The sequence below is a fragment of the Rhinatrema bivittatum genome, chromosome 2 (assembly GCF_901001135.1).
Source record: "Rhinatrema bivittatum chromosome 2, aRhiBiv1.1, whole genome shotgun sequence".
NCBI lineage: Eukaryota > Metazoa > Chordata > Amphibia > Gymnophiona > Rhinatrematidae > Rhinatrema > Rhinatrema bivittatum.
In genome coordinates this window covers 725,274,159-725,294,790 of record NC_042616.1, presented here as the reverse complement: position 1 = coordinate 725,294,790, position 20,632 = coordinate 725,274,159, and the positions used below count along the sequence as shown (strand labels likewise).

The following is a 20,632-nucleotide window of genomic DNA, read 5'->3' as shown; positions in this document are numbered from 1 at the left end:
ACTGCATTCCTGGTGGCAATATGTTCAGCCCGTCCCATCTCCGAACTTCAAGCACTTGATTCACACAGAGATCCATGCAGCTCCACACTGTCCCCTCCTTCCTTCCGAAGGTGGTTTCTCATTTCCATCTTAACCAGTGGTTCTCAACCCTGTCCTGGGGACCCCCCCAGCCAGTCGGGTTTTCAGGATATCCACAATGAATATGCATGAGAGAAAATTTGCATGTTATGGAGGCAGTGTATGCAAATTTTCTCTCATGCATATTCATTGTGGATATCCTGAAAACCCGACTGGCTGGGGGGGGGGTCCCCAGGACAGGGTTGAGAACCACTGATCTAAACCAAACCATCTCGCTGCCATCTCCAGACGAGCATAAGAACTCAGAAGACTCACTCCTACACCATCTTAACGTCGGCAGACTCCTAGTCTGATACTTGGAATGATTGGAATCCGTTCGAAAGACGGACCACCTATTCGTCCTTCACAGCGGGAAGAAACAAGGGGAAGCGGCCTCGCGGGCAACCATAGCCCGCTGGATCAAAGAAGTAATCAAGGCGGCCTACGTAGAGGCAGGAAAGCTTCCACCTCTACAAGTCAAGGCCCATTCCACAAGGGCCCAGGCAGTATCCTGGGCAGAATCCAAGATCGTGTCACCTGCTGAGATCTGTTGGCGGTGACGTGGTCCTCCATTCACACTTTCTCGAGGTTCTACCGCCTGGATGTTCAGGTCCGGGAGGGCACAGTACTGCCCTTGCAAATGCTAAGTGGGCCACGGGCATCCTCCCACCCAGTTTGGGAGTAGCTTTTGTACATCCCATTGGTCCTGAGTCCATCTGCTACACGCTAGGAAATGGAGAAATTACTTACCTGATAATTTTGTTTTCCTTACTGTAGACAGATGGACTCAGCAATCCTGCCCATGGCTGCCCCAAAATCCGGAAACCTCAGGTGACAATCCTCGAGAGCAAGACAAGCACGGGTAAGCCGGGCTTTACCTCTAGTTAAAACACCCATAGTTGCCAGGTGTTGGTGTTTTTCGGTAGAGTGCACTGGCGGTCTCCAGCTGGAAATAAATTTAACCAGCCCAAGTTAGTCAAGTTAATCAAGTTAGCCAAATTAATCAAGTTATTAAAACACACATATATCCACAATTGCTTTTCGAGGAGAATACTGAAGAGCAGAGCTTCCTGCACGGGTATATGTAGGCTGACGTCAGATTGAAATCTGACTCCGTCTCCCAACTGCTGTCAGGAGTACACTATACCCATTGGTCCTGAGTCCATCTGTCTACACTAAGGAAAATGAAATTATCAGGTAAGTAATTTCTCCATTTCTTTAGTGTAGACAGATGGACTCGGCATTCCGTCCACGGCTGCCTCAAAAAAAGGAGAACCTTGGAGGACAAACCTCGAGACTAAGCAAATACGGGTAAGCCACGGCCTACCCTTAGTTCAAGACACCCACAGTTGTCTGGGGTCTGCATTAATCGGTTGAGTGCACTGGTGGTCTCCAGTTTGGAATTCAGTTGAACCAGTCAAGTTTTAATCAAATTTAAGCAAGTTATTTAAGCAAAGATATATCCACATGGGCTTTTCGAAGAGGTTACTGAGGAAGTGGGCAGTGCAGGGGTATGTGTACCCAGGATGACGTCAGCTTGAAATCTGACTCAGGCTCCCATCTGCTAGCAGAAGAGCACAATACCCATTGGTCCTGAGTCTGTCTACACTAAGGAAAACAAAATTATCAGGTAAGTAATTTCTCCATTCTACCCTGCAGCAACAAAGGGATAATTTGTAGGGTTCCTGTCTGATTTGCTTTCAGTCATCTTCACCAAAGTTCAAGGGAAAGTCTTTATTCCATTGCTGAACACAAGGGGGCGGGGGGGGGGGGGGGTCCTTTATCAATGTACCAAGAATAGCTTATAGAGTAAAGAAATGCATTTCCTGGGAACATCCTCTTGTAAAAACACCTTTTCAAATAGGAGTCAGCTTCCATCCCTTTCCCGGTGTCTTAAGTATCACCATAAATCTCATATAGTAGACCTGACTCCCTTTGCTCCCTGAACTCAGATCAAAGGTCATCAAAGGATTATTTGAATTGATTTATATTTTTTCAAAAAGTGTTCGGAGAAGATTACATATTGCAATATTCATAACAAAGGATGACACTGGTAAACAAAGTTTTTGTTTCCTTCAGGCTTTTTAGTGTTCCAAATAGATTTTTTGATGCTGATCACAGATATTACTTCGAAATTTGTACATCCCGTAAGGTTTTTGAGAAACAGCCAATTTTTGTTACAATAATTGTGAAATTTTAAACATATCACGTACATATATTTTCTTGCTGGACACTTTTTATGATTTTTAAAATTCATGTCGTATTTTTGACAGCCATAAGCAACTTAACATGCAACAGACTAACTTTTTTTAAAATACCCCAAGAAACTCTGTCTGATCATGCCAGAACTTGCTCAGGCAAGCCCCCGCTCGGCTGCAAGATTCCAACTTGTTTCCATGACGACGCAGCCTTATATAAGCAGCAGCAGCAGCAATGAGTAGTCTCCTAAGCAATGTCTGTGTGAATGAGCGAATCGTATCGCTAAAACTGAGTTTAAAGCTTGTGGATTTAATTTCATATACTTTACGAAATGTCGTGTTGATGTCGTAATAGCCATGACACGTTTTGTTACATGTTGTGAGTTTACTCTGAAAGCATAGAAAAGAAGTATGAATGCACTCATTAAGGCATGCGAGTTATAGTTCGGGTGCAGAATTGGTGACCAGGACAGAGCAAGGGCTCCTCATATATGTTGTGCATCTTGCGCCAGTAGTCGAGCTTGGCTGAAAGGTGTTTGCCATCCCAATGATATGGAGGGAACAGAAAGATCATATAACTGACTGTTTTGTGCTCTCGGATGTGTCCACGACACAACAGAATGGCGACTGTTTATTGATTCATCAATCTTAAGTTTGAAGGCTGTTTTGCTGCACAGCGGCAATACCTATCCGTTGATACCTGTCGGGCATGCCGTTCATATGAAAGAAACGTATGAGAACATGCAGCTACTGCTGAACCACACTGAGTACTCTAGGTACAACTGGAATTTGTGTGGTGATCTCAAGGTAGTTGCAATTCTACTGGGTCTGCAGCTTGGTTACATCAAGTATTGTTGCTTCCTTTGTGAGTGGGACAGTCGAGCAAGAGATTTGCATTACGTCAGAAAAATCTGGCCTCCCCCGCAAGAAGTTGGTTCCAGGGCGGAAGAATGTTGCACACGACCCATTGGTGGATCCAAGTAAGATATTTCTTCCACCTTTGCACATCAAACTTGGGCCAATGAAAAACTTCATTAAGGCAATGAACAAGCAAAGTAAAGCCTTTAATTATTTGCGGCAAATGTTTCCACACACAAGTGACGCCAAGATAAAAGAAGGTGTTTTCATTGGCCCACAAATCCGAGCTGTGTTGGACAGCCACTTTGATGGTCTTCTGCAAGGTACAGAATATGGTGCGTGGACAGCCTTTAAGAATGTTGTTTGTAACTTTCTAGGCAACTATAAGGCAGCAGACTATGTCGAACAGGTTGAAAATCTGCTTCAGGTATACAAATTGAAGAAGTGCAAAATGTATTTGAAGATACATTTTCTTCATTCCCACTTGGACTTCTTCCCAGACAACCTTGGCGCTGTGAGTGATGAACATAGTGAAAGGTTTCATCAAGACATTGTCAAAATGGAGAAATGGTATCAAGGCAAGTGGAATCCCTCCATGCTGGGTGACAATTGTTGGACTCTCATCCATGAAGCATCGGACAGTGATTACAAACAAAAATCTGCGGCAGAACATTTTTAGTTTTGTTTTCTGGTGCCAACATTGCCATTATAGCTTATGCCGCTACGGACATGTAACAATGCTTAATGTATATCGCACTTTTCTGGCAAACAGACATACATGCATATTTGTGTTCAGCTTATTGAAATCTACTTGTTTCACAGATGGGTGTGGAGGAAACAAAATGTTCCCAGAAATGTTTACCAGTGTGACATAAAAATAAACAGTGACTTAAAGGAAAACAGAAATTAATGGAAGCTGCTGTAGGGATATTCAGAGATTAAGAGGCCACAGTCTTGGCTAGACCAATCAAGTAATGAGGTGCTTTCTTAAAATCCTTAGTGCAGTGGATTGTGTGAAGAGCTTCTGGCAGTGAATTGAGCCTGAGGGATTGAGAGAGGAGAGTGAGCCTAAGGGATGGGAGAATAAGATGATTGAGAGAGGGGATCATAGCATTGGCTGGAGAGAGTTTCTTTTGAAGGAGGAGATTGGGAAGCCCCCTTCCTTGGTTTATTTTGTTCATTGCTTGGTATCATATGTTTCCAAATGCTACAATGATGTCACTTTAAAAATTTGCAATCTCACCTCCGGTAACTTTTTTACCTTATACTAAACTCCAATCATAACTGTGCTGCATCACATGTATACTAAGTTGTTTTGCCTTTTTTTTTTTGTTTTTTTTAGACTTTCACCTTAATCGGACAGTCCTTCCAAATTTTTTCCCAATACCATATGTTGTCAAAGTTGAATAAGCCCTTCATAGCTTGTAAAAGTCAGTCTTAGCTAGAGTGGACTAAAAGCTTTAAAAATACATCCAGCTTGTCTTTGCCAAGTATTAAACTGCGTGGCAGCTAGTCAGAAGTCTTGCAGGTCCTATGCCATTCATGCTCAAGTTTTTTTTTTTTTTTCTGGCAAGCTCTCCAGATGTTGGTGCAGGTTATGACTTCTGTAGAACATAACAGGTAATTTATTCCTGATCTCAGAAAATAACTTTCTAATTTTCTACTATAGACCCAACTTTAAGTTTTTATGATTTTGGAAAGTGTGAATTTGTATGACCGTGTGATGGATTCCAATAGCTTAAAGTGTAGTACTAGCCCTTGGGGTTGAGCGGGAAGGAAAAAAAAAACTAGTAAAATTAAGCTGGTAATCAAATAATTCAGATCATTTGATTTTGTTCCTTTAAATTTAAAGGAAGGCTCCTGACTAGTCAGCTACATCATTATAGTTCTAAGTAAATTCAGTTGCTGCTGTGCTGACCCTCGAGCCCCAGACAGGCATCATGTTACTCAGTGTGAAGCATTTCCAAAGTGTCTTACCTGGAAAGTAGGCTAAGGAGATTCTGAAAAGTGGCCATTTAAAAAAAAAAATTAAAAAAAATCCAAACGTTTGGATAGAAACAGAGTCCCAAGAAACTGGAACCAATAGAACAAAAAAGCCAGGCAAGTTATTTTGAGAAACCTTGCAAGTGGTATTGTTTCTAAAATGGACTGGGCATTCAAACAGAGCATGGAACTTATAGAGGTTTTTGTCTAAAATTTGTATCTAGCAAGTAAGGTAATTTAAATATCTGGAAGAGTTATTGAAAATTTTCTATTACAGCTGTGATTTAGAGAGTTATATTGCCTAAAGAATGAATTTCAGGAAAACATTGGCAGATGTATTGGAAAAATTAATTGTCATTCTTCACAGAATGAAATGATGTTGGTACAAGATTTGGGCATTTCCCCTGAAAACATTATATATACAAATCCATGCAAGCAAGCTTCTCAGATAAAGTATGCAGCAAAAATTGGGGTAAACCTCATGACTTGTGACAACGAAACTGAATTGAAGAAAATTGCTCGTAATCATCCGGATGCAAAGTAAGTGCAGATATGTTCATGCATTTTTCTTCCCCTAGGAAGTTGTTGTGGTTTGTCCTTTATAAGATTCAAGAGTTGAAAATCTTAATGAGAATTTATTTAAATCAGTTTGCCATGAATGGTAAATACAGGCATTGATTTTTACAGTTTAGAATTTACAGCTAATTGGTTTTCAGTGCTTAGTTCCACACATTTAAAATGCTACTGCAATGCAGTGCTATCTTTTTTTCTTTTTAGTTTTAATGTGAAGTAGATGATACTGCTTCAAGTGAAAATGGTCCAGTTTTTATATACATATATATATCTATCTTGATCTTCCATCTCATACATTCATATATTTTAGATTGAAGTATGTGAAAGTAAGTATTCCTCTGTGGGATCCAGGAAGGGTTTTTTATTGTAGCTGAAAGTTGAAAAGCACATATTGTACTATCTTTATATGTTTAGAAGTCACTTAGTATATAATCGTATTGTGCCATTTAACAGGCATTGACGCTTGACCAGAATATAAATTAGTGAACTATTTATACCAAAGAGAGCTTATGAATGCTATTTTTAGGCATCTATATGTGTAAAAAGAACCCAGAAATGGAATAAAGGAAAAATAGAAATTCCATTAAATGCCTAAAAAAGCTTATCCTTATTAGATTGTATTTGACAGATTGGAACAGAGTAGGTGCAGAAAGTAGTATAATCCTAGAACTGAGGTTCAAAAAAATCAATGTAATCAGATGGCGCAGCAGCATGTGGCAGTCCATTCATGCTCTCCAAGCTCTGAGCAACAGTTCTCTACATGCTCCTACCTCTCTTCTAAATGCTCTTATTTTCAGACGCTCCTTATGGCAAATTTGAGCAGTATCTTGTTCCACTTGCACTTCCATAGCAACAACTTCCAGCTCGAAGCTGGCAGCCCAAAAGAGACAACCAAAAACGACACAGCAAGTCCAACTAAAATCTGAATCCACTTTTGGACCAGTCTCCAATTACAACACTCAACCCCTTTGGTAGGAAGATTGACACAATTATCAAGGATCATTGGATACTCAAGACTGGAATCTGGTTACCAACTGTATTTCTCCTGGTGGTGTCTTCACCATTGTTCAGCCTTTGGTTTAGATCAGTCTCTCTCATTGCAGCTCTGCTTGGAGGTGGTATCTTCTCAAAAGTACCATTAGAACCTGGCCCAACCAACCAACATAACCAGGGGGATCTACTCACGATTTCCTCATCCCCAAGAAGACCGGGTGATTAAGAACATCCTGGATTTACAAAGTTGGAACAAGAATCCATTGCTGGAGAAATTCAAGATGAGCTTCCTTCACACCATTCTGCCCTTCGTCCAACTAGTGGAGTGAATGTGCACCCTGGATCTAAGATGCATATTTCCCTTTAGCACTATCTAGACTTTATGGTGGAATCCTCCCACTACCAATACAAGATGCTGCCCTTCAGTCAACATAGATTTACCCAAGGGAAGTCTTGCCTAACAAATCTGCTTCATTTTTTTGAAGGGGTTAATAAACATGTGGATAAAGGTGAAACGGTAGATGTAGTGTATTTGGATTTTCAGAAGGCATTTGACAAAGTCCCTCATGAGAGGCTTCTACGAAAACTAAAGTGTCATTGGATAGGAGGCGATGTCCTTTCGTGGCTTACAAACTGGATAAAAGACAGGAAACAAAGAGTAGGATTAAATGGTCAATTTTCTCAGTGGAAAAGGGTAAACAGTGGAGAGCCTCAGGGATCTGTACTTGGACCGGTGCTTTTCAATATACAGTGGGCCCTTGACTTATGAACTCAATTGGTTCCAGAGGGCTGGTTGTAACTCAAGTTGGTTGTAAGTCAAGACTTTGTTTTCCATAGGAAATAATGGAAAAACCCATAATGCGTTCCAGACCTCTGAAAAGCACCCCTTACCTAACCATTTCTACAATAAAAAATGGTTGTATGAGGTCTGTAATTACCAGAAACACCTTTCCTAGTGTACTCACCAAAAAGTTATAAAATGTGCTTAGCCTACCAGAAAAAACAATTCAAGTTTACTTTTCATTTATTTATTTAAAAGTTGACGTCTTTGGTTTGCAAACAGCATCGGGGGATGAAATGGAAGTGGTTATCGTTCAGAAGGAGAGTCCCATTCCATAAGAATATCTGGAATCTGGCTTTCTGGTGTCCTTTCTCGCCTTGGGGGAGTCTGTAGCTCACTAGGACCTGCTTCTGGCTCACTTGGTCTCAACCTTTTCACAAGTAAAAACTGGTCTAAGGTTGTCTGTTTCTGTCTTTTCTTCAACACTGTTCTGTAGTATGACATGACATTATCATTAAGCAAGTGAATGCAATGATTTGCTTTTCCTCTGTCTGGGTGGGTCTTCTCTACAAATGTTTGCAGCTCTGTCCATTTTTTCAGGATTTCCTTAATTCCAGAAGAGGAAATTTGCTGCAGTGATTGTTGATCCTCCTCTTCCTCCTCTTCAGTAAGCTCCTCGGCTGCCATTCTCTGTTGCTGAGCCAGAAATTTATTTCTTCTTCTCGATTGTGATTGCTTTCTTTATCTTTGGGGCCGTTTTGAACACTTCCTTGATAAAAGTGCAGTTCTGCAGGAGAAAAAAAATTAAGAAACCTAACAGAAAAAACACCAACCACAGACAATCTTTCCCCTTCCCAACAGCTGCTGAGCACATCTCTTGCCCTTCAGAAACTATTTTCCCCTTCCGAATCGCTTCTGAGCACACTACTGTACCTTGCCAGCTGAGTGATATCCCCCGATGCTGTTTGCTGAAATTACGTGCCGGGTCTGCCCACGTGCGCCTGGGTCCCATTAGTAGAAGCAGCAACAGTAGCCAGCCAATCCCTGTAGAAGTCCCGCCCTCCAAGACAAAAAAAATGTGATACACAACCAATCTGCGAAAAAAAAAACCAAACCCGCATGCGACACACACGTGGCTGTGGCCTTAACTCAAATTTTGTTTGTAAGTCAAACCCTGATATGTTGGTCGTAAGTCAAGGGCTCACTGTATATATATAAATGATCTGGAAAGGAATTCGAGTGAGGTTATCAAATTTGTGGATACAAAATTATTCAGAGTAGTTAAATCACAAGCAGACTGATACATTGCAGGAGGACCTTGCGAGACTGGAAAATTGGGCATCCAAATGGCAGACGAAATTTAATGTGGACAAGTGCAAGGTGTTGCATATAGGGAAAAATAACCCTTGCTGTAGTTACACGATGTTAGGTTCCATATTAGGAGCTACCACCCAGGAAAAAGATCTAGGCATCATAGTGGATAATACTTTAAAATCGGCTCAGTGTGCTGCAGCAGTCAAAAAAGCAAACAATGTTAGGAATTATTAGGAAGGGAATGGTTAATAGAACGGAAAATGTCATAATGCCTCTATCGCTCCATGGTGAGACCGCACCTTGAATACTGTGCACAATTCTAGTCACCGCATCTCAAAGATATAGTTGTGATGGAGAAGGTACAGAGAAGGGCAACCAAAATGATAAAGGGGATGGAACAGCTCCCCTATGAGTAAAGGCTGAAGAGGTTAGGGCTGTTCAGCTTGGAGAAGAGACGGCTGAGGTGTGGGATATGATAGAGGTCTTTAAGATCATGAGAGGTCTTGAACGAGTAGATGTGACTTGGTTATTTACACTTTCGAATAATAGAAGGACTGGGAGGCATTCCATGAAGTTAACAAGTAGCACATTTAAGACTAATCAGAGAAAATTCTTTTTCACACTTTTACACACTTTTAAGCTCTGGAATTTGTTGCCAGAGGATGTGGTTAGTGCAGTTAGTGTAGCTGGGTTCAAAAAACGTTTGGATACGTTCTTGGAGGAGAAGTCCATTAACTGCTATTAATCAAGTTTACTTAGGGACTAGCCACTGCTATTAATTGCATCAGTAGCATGTGGTGATCTTAGTGTTTGGGTAATTGCCAGGTTCTTGTGGCCTGGTTTGGCCTCTGTTGGAAACAGCATGCTGGGCTTAATGGACCCTTGGTCTGACCCAGCATGGCAACTTCTTATGTTCTTATGTTCAGAATTTCAGCGACAGTCTTTACCAAATATCTAGCTGTAGTAGCAGTGCACCTCAGTCAGGACATGTTTTACCTTACATGGGGGACTGGCCAGTTGATGGGAACTTCCCAGGTAGAGGTATTGAACGCCCTGCAGAAGACAAACATCTTCAGTCACTGGATTGTCTTACAAACTTTGAAAAATTGGCCCTGATCTCATCTCAGAGGATCAAAGAAACACAGAAATGACTGCACAAAATTAACAAATGGTCCATCTAGTCTGCCCAGCAAGCTTATAGTAGTATCTGCCTCCCTGTGCAGGTTACCCCATGCTTCAGTTTCCCAGTCCCCTTTACCCTTTGCTGTGAAACCAGAGTAGTGATGGAGTTACATCAACAGTATCAAGACATTAGGAATACACAGTGTTTATCCCATGCCCTTTTGAATTCTTTTACTGTTGTTGTCCTCTTCTCCTCCTCCTCCTCTGGAAGGGCATTCTAGGCATTCACCACCTCCTCCATGAAGAAATATTTCCCAACATTAGTTCTGAGTCCTCACTGGAGTTTCATTTTGAACCCTAGTTCTACTGATCTTTTTCATTGGGAAAAAAGTTTGACTGTACATTAAAACCTTTCAGGTATCTGAAGGTATGTATCATCTCCCCTGCACCTCCTCTCTTCCAGGGTATACATATTCAGATCCTTCAGCCTCTCCTCATAAGTTTTCTGATGCTAACCCCTCACCATTTTGGTTGCTCTTTTTTGGATGGCCTCCATCCTGTTTCTTATCCTTTGAGATACGGGCACCAGTACTGAATGCAGTAAGCTAGGTGAGGCTTCACCAAGGATGTGTACAAGGACATCACCACCTTCTTTTTCTTACTGGTTATTCCTCTCTATGCAGACCAGCATTCTTCTAACTTTAGCTATCACCTTGTCACATTGTTTTGCCAGCTTCAGATCAGACTGTCACCTCAGTCTCTCCCCCAGTCCGTGTGCATTAGTTTTTCACTGCCCATCACATACAGCTCTTTTGGATTACTGCACCCCAGATGCATGACTCTGCACTTCTTGGACATTGAATCCCAGCTGCAAAATCCTTGTCTAGTCTTAAAGTTTTCTTAATCACTTTTCATTTTCTCTACTCCTTCAGGCATGCCCACTCTTTTGCAAATCTTAGTATCTGCAAATAGACAAATCTTTTCTATCCTTTCTGCAGTATTTCTCACAAAGATATTGAACAGAACAGGTCCAAAAACCGATCCCTGTGGCACTCCACTTAACACGGTTCATTCTTCAGAGTAGAACCATTTACCATTGCACGCTGTCTCCTGTCAGTCAACCAGTTTACAATTCACGCCACTACCTTGGCACCCACTCCAAGCTTCTCATTTTGTTCAAGAGCCTCCTATGCAGGACTGTATCTAAAAAATTACTAAAATCACGTAAATCACATCGAGCGCTCTTCCCTGATCCAATTCTCTAGTTGCCCAATCAAAAAAAAAAAATTCAAAATTATCAGGTAAATAATTTCTCCAATTCCTAGCGTGTAGCAGATGGACTCAGGACCAATGGGATGAATAAAAGCTACTCCCGAACCGGGTGGGAGGCTGCCCGTGACCCACTTAGTACTGCCCTTGCAAATGCTGTGTCCTCCCAAGCCTGAACATCCAGGCGGTAAAACCTGGAGAAGGTGTGGATGGAGGACCATGTCGCCGCCCTGAAGATCTCGGCAGGTGACAGCATCTTAGTTTCCACCCAGGACACTGCCTGGGCTCTAGTAGAATAGGCCTTGACTTGTAAAGGCGGTGGCTTGCCTGCTTCCACATAGGCCGCCTTGATGACTTCTTTGATCCAGTGGGCTATGGTTGCTCGCTAGGCCGCTTTCCCTAGCTTCTTCCCGCTGTGAAGGACGAATAGAAGGTCCGTCTTTCATACGGATTCCGACCTTTCCAGGTATCGGACTAGGAGTCTGCCGATGTTGTGATGGCGTAGACTTCGAGCCTATTCTCATCGGCGAATGTAGCGAGATGGTTTGGTTGAGATGGAAGTGAGACACCACTTTGGGGAGGAACGACGGAACTGTGCGTAACTGGATGGTTCCTGAGGTGAGTCTGAGGAACGGTTCTTGGCAGGACAGTGCTTGTAGCTCGGATATATGACGGGCTGAACAGACTGCCAGCAGGAAGGCTGTCTTCAATGTTAATAGTCTGAGAGACAGGCCACGGAGAGGTCTGAAGGAGGTTCCTGCTAGCAATTCTAGGACCAGGTTAAGGTTTCAAAGAGGCACCGGCCACTTTAGGGGTGGTTGGATGTGCTTGACTCCTTTCAGGAAGCGTGAGACATCCGGGTGAGAGGCTATGCTGCTGTTCTCTTTCTTGGTTCCATAGCATGACAAGGCCACCACCTGTACCTTGATGGAGTTTGAGGTGCAATCCCTTCTGTTGTCCGTTCTGTAGGAATTCCAAAATCGCAGGAATTTTGAATGAGTGTGATATGATGTCGTGGTCCTCTCATCAGGCTTCGAATACTCTCCAAATCCTTATGTATGTTAGGGATGTGGAGAACATGCGTGCTCGGAGTAGGGTGTCAATTATTGCCCCCGAGTATCTTTTCCTCCTTAGGTGAGTCCTCTCAATGGCCAGACCGTAATAGAATCGAGCTGGATCTTCGTGGAGGATCGGTCCCTGTTGGAGCAGGTCTCCGATTGGAGGTAGCGGCAGGGGGTTCCCTGCCAGCAGTCTTCGCATGTCTGCGTACCATGGTCTTCTTGGCCAGTCCGGGGCCACTAGAAGTACTGGCCCCCTGTGGTGTTCTATCTTGTGGATGATCGCGCCCAATAGGGGCCACGGTGGGAAGGCGTATAACAGAGTCTCCTGTGGCCAGGTCTGTACCAGGGCATCGATTCCCTGGGTCTGGGATTCCCGCCTGCGGCTGAAGAAACTGGGTACCTGGGCATTGGACTGGTTTGCCAGAAGGTCCATGGTTGGTGTTCTCCAACGGTTTACTATCAATTGGAATGCTGTGGTTGACAGTTTCCATTCTCCTGGTTACCTGGTGGCTTTCCTCTGGGGATTTCGCTCTGATCAGCCAATCGTCTAGATAAGGGTGCACGTGGATTCCTTCCTTCCTCAGTGTTGCTGCCACCACCACTATGATCTTGGTGAACTTCCGGGGTGCAGTGGCTAACCCGAAAGGTAGTGCCTGGAACTGGTAGTGACGGTCCAGGATCGAGAAGCGTAAATGCTGATGCTCTTGATGGATCGGAATGTGTAGGTAGGCTTCCGACAGATCCAGGGATGTAAGGAACTCTCCTGGTTGTATCGCCCTTATTACCGAGCGTAGGGTTTCCATGCGGAAGCGAGGAATCTTCAGATGACTGTTGACCGCCTTGATGTCCAGGATAGGTCTGAATGTTCCCTTCCTTCTTGGGAACAATAAAATAGATGGAATAATGGCCAGTATTTATTTGTTGTGGAGGCATCTGTGTTATAGCCTCTAAGGTTAGTAATCTGGTCAGTGTCGCTTCCACTGCCATCTTCTTGGAAGGGTCATGGCAGGAAGATTCCACAAACTTGTCCGGAGGGAGGTGGATGAAATCCAGGTAGTATCCCTCTAGAATGATGGATAGGATCCACTTGTCTGAAGTTATTGACCTATCTTTGGTAGAATTGGGCCAGTCTGCCCCCTATGGCTTCTTCCTTTGGATGGGTCAGCTGATCTTCATTGTGGGGTGCGGCTGGGGCCTGGGCCTGAGCTTGGCTCCCCTTTTATTGTGCTTGTTCCGAAAGGACTGGCTCCGGCCTGCAGGGCGGGCCGCTTGATATGAGCTTCTATATTGGTTGCTGTGATCCTCTGCCACATGAGGTCCGGGGGAAGGATCGCTGGTTTCTCTTATTCCTGTCCTCCGGTAGCCGCAGCAGTGGGAACTCGCCCCACTTGTTGGCTAGTTTCTCTAGTTCGCTTCCGAACAGGAGTGTTCCCTTGAAAGGCATCCTTGTAAGTCTCGTTTTGGAGGATGCGTTGGCTGATCAGTTTCTGAGCCAGATTTGTTTTCTGGCTGCCACGGCGGATGAGACTCCTCTAGCTGCTGTGCGTGCAAGATCCGAAGCGGCGTCCGCGAGGAATGATACGGCTGGTTCCAGGGCTTCCCCAGGAGTGTTGTTCCTGGTCTGTGCTAAGCAACCGTGTCACCACGGCACAGCATGCCGCGATATGTAAAGACATAGCGGAGACATCAAAGGACTGTTTGAGGATAGATTCCAGACGTCTGTCTTGAGCATCCTTGAGTGCTGCTCCTCCCTCCACTGAGACAGTAGTGCACTTCAAGATCGCGCAGACCATGGCATCCACTTTCAGACATGCCAGGAGATCTTTGGCGGCAGGGTCCAGAGGGTACATGGCTGCCAGAGCCTGGCCCCCTTTGAACATGGTTTCTGGGGCATCCCATTCCAGGTCAATTAGTTGTTGGACGGCTTGTAATAGTGGGAAATGGCGGGTGGTCTGACGAAGTCCCTCCAAAAGTGGGTTCAGCTTAGGTTCTCCCGAGGCACAAGTGCCTCGGCTCTTTTAAGCTCTTTTAAGATGTGTGAGACCAGGTCTGGAAGTTCGTCCTTGGTGAAGAAGCGTCTCATGGTTCGATGGGGTTCTGTCCCCGGAGGGAGTTCCCCTTCCTCCAGGGGTTCCGACTCCTCATTTGAGATGTCTGTGTCCCCGAAGGTGAGGCTTCTGGGTGGTGGGATCACTTCCCTGGGCATAGAGGGTCCTGGCATGTTGAGGTCCTTTGGTGGGGCCTGTGACCGCATTGTAGGAGGCCCCAGTTGCATGTGGACGAAGGTATGCAGACCTTTGAAGAATTCCACCCAGGAGATAGATGCTGTGTCCCACTGTGTGATGCTAGGTCCGGCATACCGCTCGAGAGGCTGGGGTCCGGTCCCGGCTGGGGAGGGCCATGAGTTGGGTCCCCTAGGGCCTCTTCATACTTTATACACAGGGCCGTGGCCTCCTCATGCTGTGCAGCTCTAATGTGGCATGCTGGGCAAAGGCCCTGAGCGTTGAGCTTATTTTCAGGTGGCGCCATGGTTTGTGCACGTACAATACAGTTGTGCGCTCCGGTGTGTGAAGATGCGCGCGTAGGTTTGGTGCGCGCGTGCAGGGAGATGTGCATTCTGTTGTGCGCACGGGTCGAAATTATGCACCCAGCACAGTGAGTGCGTGGCTATGCGTTTTCGCTTGTGCGCATGGATCGAGACGGCGGACAGGGCGGCGAACAGGGCCAAAATGGTGGCGGCGACCATGCAGACAATATGGCGACCACATCGGAGGGTCTCCACGTGGGAGGACCCTCGGATCTGACCAGGGTCTAGCCCTGCTAGGGCAGATCAACCCGGTGGCACTGGACCCGGCTGGTGACCTGTGCCGTCTCCTCGAGCTTCGGAGACCAGAGACTGTTAAATAGATTTCTACCTTACCTTGTCTCGGTGCTTTCCGGTTTCGTTCCGTGCGGGGGGGGAGAGAGGGAAAATACTTTCACCGCCGTGCTCGAGGTTGCACCCGCTGCCTCTCAGCCTCACCCAATGTCGGAGGCTAGATCCCCACCGAGGGTCGGCCGCCGGTCCGAGGCTTAACTCCAAGGGATCGTGGAAATCACTCCGGGAATCTCGACTAGGGGAGGGACCCAACGGGGTGTCACTGCAGGAGAGTGGGGCTCGTCTGTAGAGGTAAGATTTCTTCGGTAAAATTACTCTTAACACTGTGCTAGCGTGCATAGTCCCTAACTGCTATGGAGACTGAAAATACTGAAGAGCTGCCCTTCCTGCAGGGGTATATGTACTAGGGCTGACTGCAGATTGAAATCTGATCAGTCTCCAACTGCTGTCAGGAGTACACTATACCCATTAGTCCTGAGTCCATCTGTCTACGCCAGTGGTTCTCAACCTTTTTTTCTGTCCGGACACACCTGACAGATGGTTCTCACATGCATGACACACTGACCCATGATTGTCATGGCGCTAGATGTAAAAGTACAGTTTGCCCTGACCCACAATAGTGGATGTAAAGCAGAATTATGACATTCCCCATAGAACTCATCCTACAAAAAAGATGTTCTGGTGTCATCTCAGTAACAGCAATTCAAACTCCTACTTTAGGCTCAATAGCCCTACTTATGAAAAGACAGCAGTTTACCACCAATGCCTGTTCTCTTGAGAAAACACAACAAGTAAGACTGATACAAATGCTTACATGCTAGTAAAATATCTCGGTAAAAGACACAGAACTAACCTAACATATTCCCAGGATCTGTAGTAATGCACATAAACTAATCCGCACACATTTACACCTGTATTACGGAATACACTCAAACAGGAACAACCCTATCTATGAAAAGGCAACACTACAAATATTAAATCAGGCCCTAAAAACCAATACACCTTTTATTAGGAAAACAGAATTAGCAAGCAGCTATAGATCCCCACACAGAAATAATTGTAAAACTATACTAATAAGCAGAATAAATGTTTTAATACAGCTATGAACAGAATAACATTCAACAATTAAAAACTCATAAAAACTATTAAACATTCTTCAAACACCAATAAAATATTTCAAAAAAGCAGACACATCATCACATAATATTAAATAATTAAAATGGCAGTCAATCAAGAAAAATAAACTTAAAAAGCCACCTTTACTTACCCCTCCAGCAGCTCTCCTACTCCCCTTCCATGCAGGCCGTGGCACACACCAGAAGCAGCAGTAGAAGCTAAGCTCTATACTCATGGCCCTCTTCCTTAGTGCCCATGTCTCTCACACACACACCCCATACCAGTCATGCCCCCTTGACCAGTTTGTCTCTCACACACCAATCATCTCCCAGTCTTTGATGCACACACACCAGTCAGCTTTTTGAACAGTTTATCTCATGCCATACACACACATGCTTCCCACTCCCGTGTTCTACTTACATATATGGGCTTCTCACTCTCATAATCACTTTCTCTGTCTCACACACACACACACACCAGTCTCTCATTTCCATGCTCGCTCTCCACATGCACAGGCTTCTCATTCCCTGAATCACATTCTTTCTCTCACATTCACACACACCAATCTTTCTCTCACAAACTGTCACCTTACTAACCAGTCTGTGTCTCTCATGCATGCACACAAGGCTTCCCACTCCCATGCTCTCTCACATAATCAGGCTTCTCACTCCCATGCTTTCTTACACACACACACACACACACACCCATACCCCCCACAACACCAGGCTTCTTACGCCCATGCTTTCTCACATACCCAGATTTCTCACTTCCATGCTTTTTCTCTCTCTCTCACACACACACATCAGTCACCTCCCTGACTATCTCACACTCTCACATACACATCAGTTATCTCCCTGAGCAGTCTTTCATTGTTTCTCACATATACACACACATCGGCTCTCTGACCAGTTTCTCAAAATCACACACACACAGGCTGGCTGGCTGCTTCTCTTTCTCTCACTCACTTCCTCCCCCTCCCCCCACCCGAACACAAATGGTAACTGCAGCAGCCGCCTCCTCCAGCCCCCGCTGGCCAAGAAAGAAGAATCCCATCGGCCGCGGGATGCTCATGCTGCTGTCTTCTTTCCCGATTACCGGCTGCTTTGATTGCTTGGGGGCCGTTGCCGCTGCTGCTATTTTTCCACGCGGCACGGCTCATACTCCTTCCTGCACATCGCGTATCACTTCCTGTTCCGGGTCACGGGAAGAAGAAAAGGCCAGCCGCAGGTGCCACTGCTTCTTCTACCACTGCTGTTCCCACTGGGCTTGAACGTACTGATAACCCGGTGGCAGTGGCAGCAGGGAGGAAAGAGCAGCGGGAGAGACCGGGAGCATGCGACACACCTGCCGGTGCTTGGCGACACACCGGTTGAGAAGCGCTGGTCTACACTAAGGAAAACGAAATTATCAGGTAATTTCTCCAATTTCTGCCATTTTTGTCTCTCTCCACACATTGATCTTTATCACCTTTCAATTTCACTATATCATAGACCTTAGATATATCTGAAAAATGGTTTACCTCGCTTTACCTCTTTGGCAGTCCTTTCTTCCGCCGACCTTTTGCTTTCGGGATTTTTCTTAGTCTCCCTCAGTTTCACCCATGCTCCTCTTTGGGATCCTTTATACTTCTTGAATGTTCTTTTTGTCTATTTTTTTACCTTTATTTTTTGCCTCCTTTGAGAACCAGATCAGCTTCTTATTCCTTTTACTTTTGTTTACATTTTTAACATATTGATTTGTTGCCTTTGTAATTGCTCCTTTTAGTTTGGCCCACTGTTCCACTGATCTCATTTTCTCCCAGTCATCTAGTTCTACCTCCAGGAGCGTCCCCATTTCGACAGTCTGTATTTTTGAAATTCAAAACTCTGGCCTTTGTATGATCTCTGTATCTTATTTGTGATATCAAACCTTACCGTTTGATCACTGGTGCTCAGGTGGCATCCACCCAGACACATCCCAGCTAGTTAGCACTAGTTGAGTATAACTCTCTCTCATTCCCATTTGTTAGTACCAAGCTCCTTGCAGGGCATCAACTATCTCTCTGCTACTAGTAGATTACTCAGAAGGGATTTTCCACTTTACATCTTTAGATTAAAATCTCCAACAAACACTTCGCCGTTTCCCACCTTTTGGATGTCTTCAACCAGATCTTTTTCTAGTTTTTCTGTTTGAGTCGGAGGCCTGTAGACAACACCAGTAAAAATGGAAGGATTATCTTTTTTGGGGGGGGGGGGGGGGGGGGACTGTCCATAATGATTCTCTGCTCCGTCTCTGCAATTCAGTTGCTTGGATATTATTTTTAACATAGAGCTACTTCTTTTCTGTGCTCTGTCCTTCCTTATGTTATAGCCAGGGATGGCCAATATCCCAATTATGAGACTATGAACCAGATTTGTGTCTACATTTGCTCCCACCATTAAGGCCTGCAGGTCTCTGATTTTATCACCTAGACTTTATGGGCATAAAGTCTAGGTGATTTTATCACCTAGAGTATTATGGGCATAGCTTACTAACATTTCTCCTTGGGATTGCTGTTCTTCCTGGTCATCCTTTCTGCTACTTTGAGCTGATTGAGTTTTTCTTCTCACAATTCCTGTATTGCTTGGGGGTGACATGGTAATTTCATTGGCTACCACCTGCCACCCCCACCTTCCAGTTTAAATGCCTGATAGTGTATGCTCTGAACTTCTCACTTAGCATCTGCTTTCTAGCTAAGGACAAATGTAGATCATCCTTTCAGTATAATATTTTTACTACTCCATGTATGGACCCAGCTACCAATGTAACCAAAACCACTTGCTTACACCATATTTTGAACCAGACATTGAAGTAATCTATATGGCAGAGCCTTTTCTTCCCCTTTCCATGAACAGGTAATACTTCTGAAAAGACAATGGTCTTTGCTATGTGTCTAAGCTTCTTCCCTAGATTTTGAAAATTTGTACTGCAAAGATACCATGTCTCAAGGTCATTGGTCCCCCAAATGGATAACATTATTTGTGTCTGCTTTCTTCTGTAAGTGTAAGGACTGTCTGGCATTTCTACTGGCTGAGGATCCTGGAAGGCATTCAACTGTTGTGTCCCCATCAAAATTATTACCCAAATTAGTTCTGACTGAGGCTCCCAGCAGAAGCAGCTTACTTTTGATCTTTGATAATATTTAAGGATTTCTGGGTTCACTGGATGACTACATCCTTTTCAAGCATCACTTCATTTTCCATTCCTGGAGCTTCATTATGAAATGCAGAAGAGGTATTATGTCAGAGTAACATGGGAAGAGTGGGTATTTTTCCATCACAGGCCTTATTCTGCCAGAGCCCACTGTAATTCATTTATTCCTGGGTTTCTGAATCCTGCATGCCTGACTTCTCCGTGGGAGTGGGGATGAATATTCAGGATGCTGTATACGTGCTCTGACTGTCCCCTGGCTCTGAGTGGTGGATCAGGTTGCTACAGATGGATCAGAGAACAGGGAAGTACTGTTCTGGGCTGCATGTAGCAGTGGTTAATGTGGTATCTAATTTGCCTCCACATGCTTGTCCTTCAGTGGGGCCTCTGTACCCAATGGGATCAATTAATTCAATCCTTGAAGACCCAGGTGAATGTCTTAGGAAATGAAGAACAAACTCCACTGATGGTTAGACCTGAGTGTTCTATGGGAGGAAGCCCCCCGCCATCTGCTTCCTCAGGGCCGCTTTATTTATTTATCTGCTTTTTTATACCGACATTCAATTCAAAATATCACATCGGTTTACATTGAAACAAATTGTCAACAAATATTGAAGACCTAATACAGTATAACAGTTCAAAAACAGCGTGTGGCATAAGAAACAAAAAAAAACCAAACAAAACTAATAATTATCAATAGATTAATATAGAACTATATAAAATAATCTATCATTATCAAACCAAAATTCAGTATCTCATCGAGAATAAAAGGAACAAACCGTATATAAGGGGATGAAATCTATCGAGTTTATTGGGGGAAAGCTTTGCTAAAAAGCCATGTTTTAAGGTTTTTTCTAAAGGTAGATGTGGAAGGTTCAGTCCTTAGTGGTGATGGTAGTGAGTTCCATAGAGTAGGACCAATTATAGAGGGGGCCCGATTTATAGTAGCTGTTTTGAGAATTTTTTTCCTGTAGGGAATAGAGTAAACCAGTGTCTGTAGAACGAAGATTTCTAGTAGAAATACAATGATATAGTGGTTTTTGTAACCAAGATGAGTCGTCATTGTACAATGCTTTATGAATAAGCAAAAATATCTTATATTGTGATCTAAAAGCGATGGGAAGCCAATGTAATTGGCGCAGATTTGGAGAGATGTGTTCAAATTTTCTGCAATTTGATAGGGATCTAGCGGCAGCATTTT

The 20,632-nt window shown here is 44.2% G+C and overlaps 1 protein-coding gene across 2 annotated transcripts in view; it reads left to right on the top strand.

Annotated features, from left to right (window-relative positions):
- Positions 1-20,632, top strand: part of AZIN1 (antizyme inhibitor 1) — a 268,902-nt gene that overhangs the window by 88,037 nt on the left and 160,233 nt on the right. For both annotated transcript variants that reach the window (XM_029591846.1, XM_029591847.1), the window contains exon 5: positions 5,524-5,696. In XM_029591846.1, the coding sequence (XP_029447706.1) occupies positions 5,524-5,696 (173 nt within the window). The remainder of the gene's footprint in view (positions 1-5,523; positions 5,697-20,632) is intronic.